Here is a 12,085-nt window from a genome sequence, read left to right on the forward strand (position 1 = left end):
GTGTATATTTTAGAAAAGAATGTGGAGGACAGTAAATTCCACAAAAAAGATTTGTGCACTATCATGTTAACTCAGAAAAATAACAATGTGTTTCATCCTCAAAATTATTGCTCCAACAGAAACCATGAGAAATTAATATGCGAACAAAATTAACATAATGAACCCCCAAGAAGGCACAAGGAGCAAGTACCAAAGAAGCTGGCTTCAGACGATTGCCGTTTGTGTATTAATTGTGTAAAGAACTCCTTTCACAAGCACCTGCTGAATAAGGGGGGGAAGCACCAGCACGATAGTGTCATCAATGTGAAGTGACAGGACAAATTTAACTCCATGTATCTATGTGTAGATGAGAAGCAATAAAGTGATCACAGGCATGAGAAATTCTCATTAACGAGCCATGTTATATCAAGTAATTGTTTTTTCAACACAACCGTGCTCATTTTGTTTTGTAGCAAGCTCATCATACTTAAACTGTTGTAAGCTACGTGTACACGTGGTTGAACCAGGAGGGATGTGGATGTAGCGTGAAAGTACAGTTAAAAAAAACAAAAAACAACCTGTCATTTCCTCTGTGAACATTAGATCATTTTGCCGTTACTGTTTTCCCAATGGAAAAAAACTTACATCAGGCCAACATTGCCTGACAACGTCACATTGACAGCTTGACAGTTGTCACGCCAACGTCCGCCAACATGGGTCCAATCTAAGCATGCTATCTGGGTAATACTGTGCTGTGCCATGCCCTTGATGTATGACATCTTATTACAAAGCAGTTTGGGGAAATGACGGGAAAACCATGGCATTTTATTTCTTTTTCTCCTAAAAAATCACTGTTTGAGGGTAGCTGCCATTACTGATCAAATATTAAGTTCATTATGACACAATAGTATAAATTGGGCTTCAACCAAGTACACACATATACATGACATTACATGTACTCACAAACCTTATGCATAATGACTATCTCAATAACAGATGAATGGCTTTGTGAACAATGGACAGGCAATTGTGGAGCTTTTGAGCTTACAGAATTACATGCATTTGAAAAACCAAAACTGACTGGATGGCAACTGTCCATGAATGCATACACGCAACTGTATGGTCAGTGGTAATACACATGCTTTGTATTATTTACATATAGTGTACATGTATGTATACAATGCTTACATGTATCATTCCCCCTTTACTGTACAGGTACTGGCTTTTTCATCATTTTAAATTTCATTTCATTCTTTTCTTCTTCTTTTTTTAAATCAAACAACAGTACAGAGGCAGTTAAAAAGGGGTTAAAAGAAGCTCCATTTTCCAATGATCTTCTTCAAATTTATTTCACGCATAAGTCTGGCACATTTTCTAAAACATATTAAGAAAATTTCCCAATCTACTACCACAATACGGAGGCAGACAAGTCCAGCAATATTTCACACTCAACTCTAGCGGGCTATCATGCCTCCTCAATCTGTTCTTTTCATTCACACACTGAACCAACCTATGACCAACCAGAGTGGTTCATTTTTAACAGCATCCTAGCTTTTTGGGGGGGTAAATGAAGACTATCACTGCCAATTTGTCACCTTTTCATCAGTGACCTTGGGGAGGGGGAGAGACTGAAATTGGGGTAAACAGTCCCATTTTCATTTTTTATTTTTTTTTGCACACATGGCCCCAGAATAAAAGTTGTTTTCATCATTTCTGATGGGAGGTCTTAATGAGTGAACATCAATGGATCCCAGAAAGAAAGACTGAGCAATGAAAAGTATAGCTACTTGTTATGTTTCCTGACAAGTGCAATTTTGAGTGATTATGGTATCATTTCTTTTTTACATATTATAAAATCTTTGACATTTGACATATGGGATTCAAAAGTGACCCGGGAATCCTATGGATTGACCAATAAGAATTGAGAATTCAAGTTTGCCTGAAGATAATAAACTTTGCCCTTTTAGGTTCGTAACCTGTCTGCTTCTGGCTGACACTTAGACCAAAGCACGTACACGTACCAAGGAAAATTTATACTTATGGCATGCATGCGCACACGTTGGCACTGCATACCTTTACCTAGTGGGCTCATTCCTTTTTTTATGTGGTTGAGGAAAACTCGGTGAATATAACCCTTTTTCTGGGACTGTGAACATCACTTACAGCTAAATATTTGTTGGTTTTTTGACTGTTCTTCTTCTTTTTCAACTGATAAACACTACACTAAACCGAGTGCACCATTTGGGTTTTGTCACGCTGTGCATGCGACGGGTCAATGGCCAAGTTTGCTCCGCGTATATCGGTGCAACCATTTGGGGGGGAGGGCATCTTGTGTTCACTGCACAACAGTCCTTGCTGTGTGACTTGTAAGATGATACCATCGGGGCACGTGACATGCACTGGGCTTTGTAGCTGTGACAGATTAACAGATGTTTATTTATCTCTTCTACGAAAGTGGAGTCATACAATCCCCACCTTTGAAAATGGTCAAACCAACATGCTGAGCAAGCCAGTTCTGTCAGCTGCACTTGGCCAAAGGATGCTGGATATAATCACAGATGGCTGGCAATCGATATTGTGATTCCAAAAAAATGTCATTCATGACTGTTGATATGGTTGATGATTAAGTGGAAATCACATCTCATCTGGCATTCTGGTGGAGCTGTCCTCAAAATGCATTTACAGCCAACCTTCACACCAGAGCCTCACGGTCACTCTCACAGGAAAATATGATTGAAAAGGGGAACCAGATCATTTACCACAAAGGCTTGAATAAAAAACACACAGTGTTATGCCCTCATCATACCGAACAATAATCATTACCATGATGACAATACCAGCTAGCTCAACAATAGCCCAGGCCATGAAGGCCAACAATCTGGGACAAAATTGTTGGGACACTTGGCAATAGCCATATGCCCCCCCCCCCACTCCCCTGATCAGTGTTATCCTGTCCAGCCAGAGCGCAGACCGCACGCATAGACCCAACATTGAAAGGGGGTCTGGGATTGGAGGCCCAATGAAAATTGCCGAGATTATCTGAATTGGTTTAATAGTCGTGTATGTGTGCATACCATGCCGTTCAGGGGGTGTGTTGTATTGGGGCATTTTTAAAAAGCATAGGTTGAAAATATGAAGATATATTATGGCCGCATCGTACAATTCAAGAAGGGAATATCAATATCTATTTTTGTATTGTGTAACCACAGCAAAGTGTGATATCGGGTAGGCAAGTCCTATGGGGAAGATTCAAAATGCACATTTTTAGGGGTGCGATTTCAAGGCACGATGTGTTCATTGCAGAGTAGGCCCATCTTTGTAGGTTATCTGTACAAAATAGATTTTTTTTTTTTTAACACGAAGTGTCCATTTGGGTTTGGAAGCACCATAAAATCGTCTGGGATTGCTATTTTTAAAAATATTTTGTTGAGAAACGCAACGATGATCCACGAAAACTGTTAAAAAAAAGAAGGGCAGCTTCTCAAGTTCTTTAACCCCTTCGCGCCGGGACATGGATAGAGCCGCCGTAAAAATTGAGACCCTCAGCCCGCTTTTCAGGTATTATTCTCGGCCCACGCTCGAGCGAACACGGTGAAAGAAGGCAGACCCTGGCTCTTGTATATATGGTAATTGGTCTTTGTGTATAGCCCAGAAATGAAAAGACCGAATTTGCATCAGGTTCACAATAGTCCCCACTTTGAAAAGAGGCAACGGGAATGTGGAAGCTTGAGTAGAACCACATGCCACCGAGCAATCAGCCTTTTCACCGTGTAACGGGCTTACTCTCAAAGTCGCCATCTTTAAAATAAGGTCATTGAGCATTATGTCACTTGACCCCTCGTCGTCTCAGCGGCTGTTCCATGTCAAGACATGTAATAAACGGACTGAGCGATAAGATACTACATGTACCAATGGACTCTTCCAAAACTTTGGCAGCAGTTTAGATGTCTTGACATGGAAGAGCCGTTGAGACGATGAGGGGTCAAGTGACGTAATGCTCAACGACCTTATTTTAAAGATGGCGACTGTGAGAGTGAGCCCGTTGGATTGAATGGATAAAGGAAAAAAGACTGGAAAATACTTGAATAACGTGAGTGAAATCATTCAATAAATGGTATTTAGAAAACGGAAAGGTCAAGAATCATGTTCGTATGCAAAAGAACTTGCGCCCACGATTATAAGTGGGTGCGCCAAAAATGTTCAGTACGCCGACACAAAATTGCGCATACAGTGGCTAAGGATAAATCGGGAGTGATCCGTGCCACACTGTCACTAGTGGGGCTAGTTAGGTACTAGGTCATCCTTGTCACTTGTTAATTACATTCTGGCTGAGCTCATTCCATTACTAATACTATCCACGCATGATCATACTGCCTTACTGGTGCGGTTAAATTTCCACTAAAATTACTTACCAATACTTGACAAGACCGTGGCCTTTGATAACGTTTTAATAACAAAAATTAGACGCTGAGTGAGACTGAAGCAAAGTCGTCTTTTGTGTGCGTTACGTTTACCCTCATAGTTCTAGTTAGTCTTGGTTTCGTGTCGCGGACACCGTGCATAGTGCGCCCCCTAACGACTCATAATTAGACTGTGCGCCAGCTCGTACTATTGAGAGTGAGTAAAAACTTGCTGTGCGAGGGCGCTCTTCAACAGAAAAAACTATCGATCACTGACGTCTTGGGCCAAGACTACCTTGTAGCATGCGCCGTGAAACATTCCGACGACCCTGACAAGGTAGACGGGTTCTGCTTGACTGGCGCCTAGATAACGTTGATGACGTCTGGGTAAAAATGCAATAACAAACTCACTCGTCCCCAGGTTCATGTCCAAAATAATGAAATTGCCCGATATTATTGTCTCTTGATATATTTCATCTCCAAAACGAATATATCTGGAGAAGGGAATCATAGATGTTGAAAAGATTCGACATTTAATGAATAAACGATAAAGCAATAAAAAAGTTAATAAAAATAATAATAAAAATAAAAAAAGGTCTTGATCTTGTTGCACTGGTTCACACTAGCAGCAAAGAAAGGGGCGGGCATCAGTCCCTTTGGTACAGCGTATTTATGGCCTGAAACATGATGTTTGTCAATTCGTATTATTTACTTCCTGCGATTTTTGCACATATTTTCACCATTCAAAGTGATTAAGTTTCATATCCGTCAAGCCTGAGTTTTGATTATGTGCACAAAGTCTTTGGGAAATGGAAGAAAAACTGACAACAGGTCTATTCTTCAATATTTGCACTACCAAACAGTTTCTTTTAAATCAAATTTTCACTCTTTTACTTTGAAGGTGAAGCATTATAGTCTAGATACATGTGCATGATTAATTCTTTGAATGGGCCTGCTCGGTATTTACAAAAGCAAGGTCGTTCGGTCAAGGTCAGGAGGCCATCTGAGAAGCACCTGGCGACGGGACTTCCAGTCAGATACCAAGAAGATTAATTGCCTTCACATGCCTGCGGCTGCTGGAGATGAAAGCAAAAGACAAAAGACTCTGCAGTGGAGGACTCGTCGACGGCCAACACCCCAAGAGGAGTGTAAAGGCATATTAAACTAACTAATCCAAGTCCATTCACAACACTTAAGTACCTCGGATGCTGGGACCCGTAGTGCGGACCCGCACGTACGTGCATCCACAGTGCAAATTTTGTTCAGGGCAGGCCTGCCGGCCGTAGACTGAACGCCAGCGAGCTTTTGTGATTATTCAACATGTTCAAGTTCAAACTTCAGTGATCATCTTGTGTAATCAAATTTGCAGTTGCCTTTTCTGAGCTGTGAATTCGTTGATTTCCTGTTTATATATCATCACGATCTTGCATCCGGGGTTATACACTAACGAAACCCATAAAGGTGAAGCTTGCGAACTAGTCACTATTTATAGCTTGCAGAAGATGAAAAGCCGGATTACGCAGTGATTCTGTCACGTCAATTCATTACTTAACTACTGAGAGTCCAGTTGGTACTTCAATAGTTTAAAATTCAGTAGGGTTTTCTGGTGTTCGTAGTTTATGATACATCGAGGAAAGGTGCTGGCTTCTGTGGACATTGAATAAACAATATTGCATAAAAATGACTGAATATCACTTTAAAAAACTGACATTACTTTAACGTCCTATGTAAATATGTACATGTATACGTATGTGGAGTACATGTACATCTCCGAAAAAACCCTAGACAAGATTATATTCAACGGTTTAGGTTGTACTGTACATTTTTGTATGTTGGCAAAAAAAATACGCTTAGCATGTCCAGCGTCTCCAAGTGACTAGGTTTTAACAAGTAATCGAACACTGGCTGCGGCTTTTTATTTCACCGCTGGCTAAACGAGTGGATTCGGCTTTGACTTCGATTACACTTTTCTGCCGGTCGCGTAATTTTTTTCCTAGGAACATTAGGATAAATATAATATCAAGACCCGTACGCATGCGTGTTACTCATTTAGATCTCGTGACACAGGACGACGTTGAAGCTTGCAGTAACCTATGTATGGAAGACTAGCACTGCTACGATCATAGTCATGTACAAATGTACATGTACATGTACTTCCAGTAGCTCCATGCATGGAGCATTAAGCTCCCCTCCTCCCTCCATGCTGACACGCACACGTGGGGTCTTGACCCACCTAGGAAAAAAAGTACGCGTAACTGTCCCATAGGTTGCTAATTGCGGAAATCTCGCCTGTTCCTCATCTGGTTTCGAACGCTGCTTCAAAATGGCTGGAACCAGCGAAACCGCAGTCTAAGCCCGAATCCACTCTTTTCGAAAACGCTTGACTTGAAAAATTCGAAGCTGCATGGCTTCCCCTGTCATGTGCCACCTGTGTAAACACCACTGATCTCTATAATAAACACCGGCAGCATTGTACATGTACATGTACTGTACAATTGTACATGTAGTACTACTGAGTGCAATCTGCTCGTACGTGAATGACCTCTGACGTCATTTGGGGCGCGCATGCGCATTATGCACTCTATGAATACCTGGCTTAAACATGCGAGCATTTTAGTAGCATTGATCTTAATTCTTATGACATGTATGAACATGCATCATGAAGAGGCTTGGCATCTGCCTGCTGAACATCTCAGAAGGCAGGAACCCTAAGGTGGTGGAGGCTGTCGCTCGTGCCGCCGTTTCCACTGCTCAGGAGGTGACTGTATCCGATGCTGAAATAGGTAAACCCATGGAGGTTTACCTCGATTGTAAACCTCTCTAGGCCTAGCCCCACTAGTATGGCACGGACTCTCACTCCCGATTTATCCTTGAGAGTCCGTGCCACACTAGTGGGGCTACTCTAGGCCTAACTTAATGTTAGGCTGTACAAGTTCAAGTTATAGGCCTACAACTTGGAAAGAGTTTAGGCTATGGTACAACACTATTTAAATCTCTTAAAATGTTTGGGCCGATCCAAACAGCTGTCAGAAATTATATTTTATAACATGTTCTAAAGTAACTAAAAGTGAAATTTTAGCTGAGAAAATTCTGAAGCATTTAAGTCCACTTTGAAAACACATTTTTAATCAGACAAATCTCATAGATTTGTACACTGGGACACGTAATTCTACATATTGTTATGCTATTCAGGGAATCATATCTAGATGATGACTAGATCTATTAAATACGATTGGTGGATACGCTTTACTTGACTGTGTTTGCTGTTTGTTGATCCTGGACAAAATCTTCAATGCCCTTTTCAAAATGTTCTTCCAATTTCCATGTCTTTTTCAAAACGTTCTTCCACCATGTCCACAGCTGTGAACTAGAAAAAAAAGGCGATTGATGGTAGCGGGACTGACAGATTTCAGATAAGATAAATGGATGGTGCAAGCACATTCAAGCAATTGCATAGATCTATCAACAATAGCCAGAAAAACTCTTATCAAATTTGATTTGTGTTCATTGAAGAATAAAGAAACACACAGCACTCAGCGTGTTCCAGCGTCTCATTAATTTCTCTGAAATTCTTAATTTAGGTTTGCAGTGCAAATCAACAGTACTAAACGTCTTTTCCGATTATGACTACAATCGCTCAGTGCTGACGATAGCGGCACCGCTCAAGTATCTGCAAGACAGCATTTACAACGCATGCAGGGAAGCCTATGGACAGATAGACCTGGGCAAGCAACGAGGTGTTCATCCCCGGCTTGGTGCTGTTGACCTGCTACCCATCTATCCTCTGTCCAGGGACGTCCGTGTAGAGGAGTGCGGTGTGATTGCTAAAGGTCAGGCTGTTGGGTCAGTGACCTCAAGTGGTCAAATCTAGAGGTCAGATGGAAGGGAAGGGGCGTACAACAGAAAACAGATTTCAAAGCCCCCAGAAGTCAGAGTGCCCCTAACAGAAGGGAAAACTTGGAGCAAGCTTGGTCAGTGACAAGTTGTCAATGGATGGTCAATGTTGACTGGTATCCTATGCATGAAATGTAAACCGGGCACCAGGCAAAATTGACCAGTAATTAGCAAATTGTCGCTAAGCGAACTTGCTCATTAAGTATGGTTGTTTCAGTTTCTACTGTATTAGTCACTTCAGAACTTGATTATTCTTAGTTGCTGCATCTTAGCTACAATCTTGTAATGCATGAAACTTCACATGAGTACTCGGGGCACCAGTGGGGGTAGTCAAGTCTGTCACATATCTGTCCCAAGTCATCCGGTCTCTAGTAAAGTCATAAGCTATGTAAATGACTCGGGAGGAATTGCCTTTCTTTGTCATCAGTGCTAATCCGTAGTTGTGACAGCCATGTGAACTGACTAGTGGTTGGGTTTCTAATCTGATTTGTGATGGACTTGACTACATCCAAGAGGTGTCCTTACAAAAATGAAGAATTGAAGATTACTACACCTCATAAATATTCATGAGCAAATCGGAGCACATCATTGGCCGATTGCACCTCGCGTCTGGGAAGTAGAAATGATACACAACCAGGCGACGTCATAGTGTTGAGTATCCACCTCGCTGCCGTGCGGTAGGTTTTCTGGTAGCATAAAAAAATCCCTCTGGAACCCGCGGCGTACATATGTAGTCCGTGTCATGTAATCTTTACGGAACCAGTCTGGATTTGTATCCTAATAACTATTACAGTAAAGACCCAAAATGTATGTCAGCACCAGACTATTGAAGCCCTGTTTCTATGCACATCTGCACTCCACTATCATTACTTGAAAATTTAGCAGCTAAGAAACAATTGCATCTGTGAGTACAAGTAATTTGAGATTTCTGTTTGAATATTTATGAAGTGTAGTAAAAACAAATACAGCATGGTTTATTTCGGTATAGGTCAGTTTGACTACCTCCCTCCGCTTCGCGTTGGAAGGTAGTGAAGCTGACCTACACCTCGGGACCAGTAATTCCCACTACCTCCCTCAAACCATGCTGCATTTGTATACTACCCGCTGAAGGCAAGCACTTGTAGAGCCAATCACATATTCCTAGCAAGTCCATGCAACCAATTGCTGCTGAGGTTTTCTCCATATCATAACTCCAAACTTGGAATGAGTGTTCGAAATCAAATTAAGCATGCATTTGTTTTCACCGAATAAGGCAAGACCCTTGTTCATGTTTTCTTAATGCCCCCTTTTGGTTGTGAACTGCAGAAATTGCATCGACTTTAGCAGTGGACATTCCGGGTACCTCATTCTTTCTGTTTGGTACGTCCGACGTTCCCCACAACAGAGATCTTGTGGCAAGGCGCAAGGAAGTTGGTTGGTTTCTAGGCAGGCATCATACAGACTATGGGAGTCTCCAGTATGATCTTGGGAGCAGACCGTCAGCGAGATACGGGCTAACAGGTACATGTACAATTGTACCTGTCATTGGAAACCAGGCATGCTCATGGGGCTTGCCTTTTGCTTTGGACTGATTTTGTTGACGAGGGTCACCAGTCCCTGATAATGGGCTCATTCACTTTACAGGTTTCTCATGACCTAAGTTTCCCTTTTAATGGATTTTGAAACACTCTCATAAGCCTCCCAAATTTCTTGGAAAAAATTAACGAGTTGATGTTTAGTAGTGTTTTTTTTTTCTGTACCTATTTTGAGGAAATTCTGAAAGTGCCTGTGAAAGTCATTTATAACAGATTGAGAAGTAAACTGAATAACCATGAATGCTGTGAAAATACCAGGGTGCTTTTTTAAGAACTTTTATATTTACAGTGTTAGTGGTAATAAATTTGGCAACTGAGGACTGTTTTATTGTAGGGTGAACAAAGCACCTGCTGGACACTTTCAAGATGCACTGTGAAAATAACGAGCCTTACTTCAGCTCAGCTAAGATTAGGTGCACGTTTTTCATGCACTGACTACATGTACATGCAATTATAAAGTAAGTGGTGACGGGAAAAACTATGAGAAAAAACAGGACGTTTCCAAGGTTACAAGCTGAAATGAAGCCTTTGTGTAAGAGGCATTGCATTCTTAGTCAAGAGAATGGCGTTTTCTTTTTAGCACTTGACAAAAACTTCACAAGAGATGTAAAAAAGTAAGGTAAAAAAAGTCTTGTCATCCCATCCTGTTCGTGGCTTTTGAAATGAAAATTTAAAAATGCTAGCATGAACTAAGATAAACTTGTTCAATCTATTTTTATTTTCCTTTAAATATCAAGGTGCAGGGGGATCTCTGTACGTCACAAATTACAATGTTTCCTTGGCAACAAGTGATGTCTCCATCGGCCATGAGATTGCCCAGAGGATTCGCTCCACTACCCCAGGTGGTCTGCCTGGTGTGAGAGTGATGGCATTCGCCCACGAGGGAAATGTCGAGATAGCCTGCAATGTGGAGAACATACCCATGGATGCCGCCGAAGATACACCTTGCTCTGAGCCAACTGAATCACAAACGTTGACTACCAAAACCCACCAAACAGATTGCAGTGCCCTTCCAAGTGACGCTCCACAAGACACCTATCGCCAGATACGCTACACATCGCCCGCAGAGATAGAAGCCAGAGTGAAGGATCTGGCGTCCGAGCACGACGTCGGACTTGTGGGAACCTCGATCATTGGCTTCACTCCACACGAGGCGGAGGAGTTGGCTGTCCACGCCTTGCAGACAGGGCAGACCGAGCTTTGGCGTACACGCGTGCCTGGCACTACAATGTGAACGTTGACTACTTAATGAACAGTGAAAATACAAACAATGAATATGATCGTGAAGATACCAAAGACAACAAATCACCGAGCCCTATTTTTTCCCAAACATTCTCCCACAATTCCAGCAACATGCAACTAGAATTGCTCATTTAAATTTGGTATTTGAATTGTCACTTCTTGTGAGTCAAGACTCAGCTTTTAATGAAATATATTTCATGTAGCAACTTACGGCGTAAATGAAATCTTTTTATACTTTTGTTGAAATAATTGTGTTTTCGATTATGGTTCAAAGACACCGTTCACTTTCCAAAATTTGAATCGTTTCAGCTATCAACACTTGTGATCCATATGTTTGTTTTCCACTCTGAGATACATGTATAGAACAAAGCCAAGTTATATTCTCAAAAAAGGATTGGATGGTACAGATGCATCCATATGTGTTATGTATTCAGACCTGAACATCCATCATGTTTGGCAAAATCTTTAGAAATTCGTAAAGTTCTAATAGATGTGTTGAATATCTGACAATAATGGTACCCGGTAACATGGCTGCCACTCACCCCACTGTGCACTTTTAAGGAACAAAAAGAGGACTGAAAAAGAAAGCGGTTATTAGAACTGCACGTGTGGCAATACACGCTTCGGTAAACACAAGGATCCAAGGAATGCCATTGATGGCTAGGGAATGGTGCCATCAACTCGAAACTCCATGAATAGAACTGAATTTTACAACACACTGGCCAGGATTCATGGATGATTGGATTCGAAAAAGGCCGCCTAAAAAGTGCTTTCCATATAGCCCTGTTGAATTTTATGACAGACAAATTTAACTGAAAACTTCAAACATCCTTAATCCTAACGGTTCCCAGTCCCCCAATTTCAATGTGTTTTTTTTTTCCTACATCCTCAGGGTTAAGGTTAATCCTTCAACTCATTTTGTAAAAAGGAATCAGAGATTACCTTTGAAAATGAGGTTATTGCATTAAAAAAATAAAGAAATTTTGTAAAAATCAA

At 41.3% G+C, this 12,085-nt stretch overlaps 2 protein-coding genes across 3 annotated transcripts in view; one reads left to right on the forward strand and one right to left on the reverse strand.

Annotated features, from left to right (window-relative positions):
• The window catches only part of LOC110980211 (uncharacterized), a 13,886-nt gene extending 9,344 nt beyond the window's left edge, over positions 1–4,542 (reverse strand). Inside the window, exon 1 of one of the 2 annotated variants that reach the window (XM_022236660.2) lies at positions 4,392–4,542. The gene's annotated coding sequence lies outside the window, so the exon portion shown is untranslated. The remainder of the gene's footprint in view (positions 1–4,391) is intronic. The other variant, XM_022236661.2, reaches the window with a different exon arrangement.
• A 2,405-nt stretch (positions 4,543–6,947) lies between these two features.
• Positions 6,948–12,085, forward strand: LOC110980206 (uncharacterized). The gene is made up of 4 exons (XM_022236646.2): positions 6,948–7,162; positions 7,961–8,209; positions 9,579–9,773; positions 10,585–12,085. The coding sequence occupies exons 1-4, from the start codon at positions 7,039–7,041 to the stop codon at positions 11,079–11,081; spliced, it is 1,065 nt and encodes a 354-aa protein (XP_022092338.2). The 5' UTR covers positions 6,948–7,038; the 3' UTR covers positions 11,082–12,085.

This window comes from Acanthaster planci, linkage group LG07 (genome assembly GCF_054643075.1).
Source record: "Acanthaster planci isolate LZ-2023a linkage group LG07, COTS_SCS, whole genome shotgun sequence".
Taxonomy (NCBI): Eukaryota; Metazoa; Echinodermata; class Asteroidea; order Valvatida; family Acanthasteridae; genus Acanthaster; species Acanthaster planci.

What these genes read in the sequence shown, in the direction of transcription:
- LOC110980206 (XM_022236646.2), top strand. Translation starts at nt 7,039, where the DNA reads ATGAAGAGGCTTGGCATCTGCCTGCTGAACATCTCAGAAGGCAGGAAC. An exon ending in TGTATCCGATGCTGAAATAG is followed by an intron (nt 7,163 to 7,960) that starts GTAAACCCATGG and finishes TTCTTAATTTAG; the next exon opens with GTTTGCAGTGCAAATCAACA. An exon ending in GTGCGGTGTGATTGCTAAAG is followed by an intron (nt 8,210 to 9,578) that starts GTCAGGCTGTTG and finishes TGTGAACTGCAG; the next exon opens with AAATTGCATCGACTTTAGCA.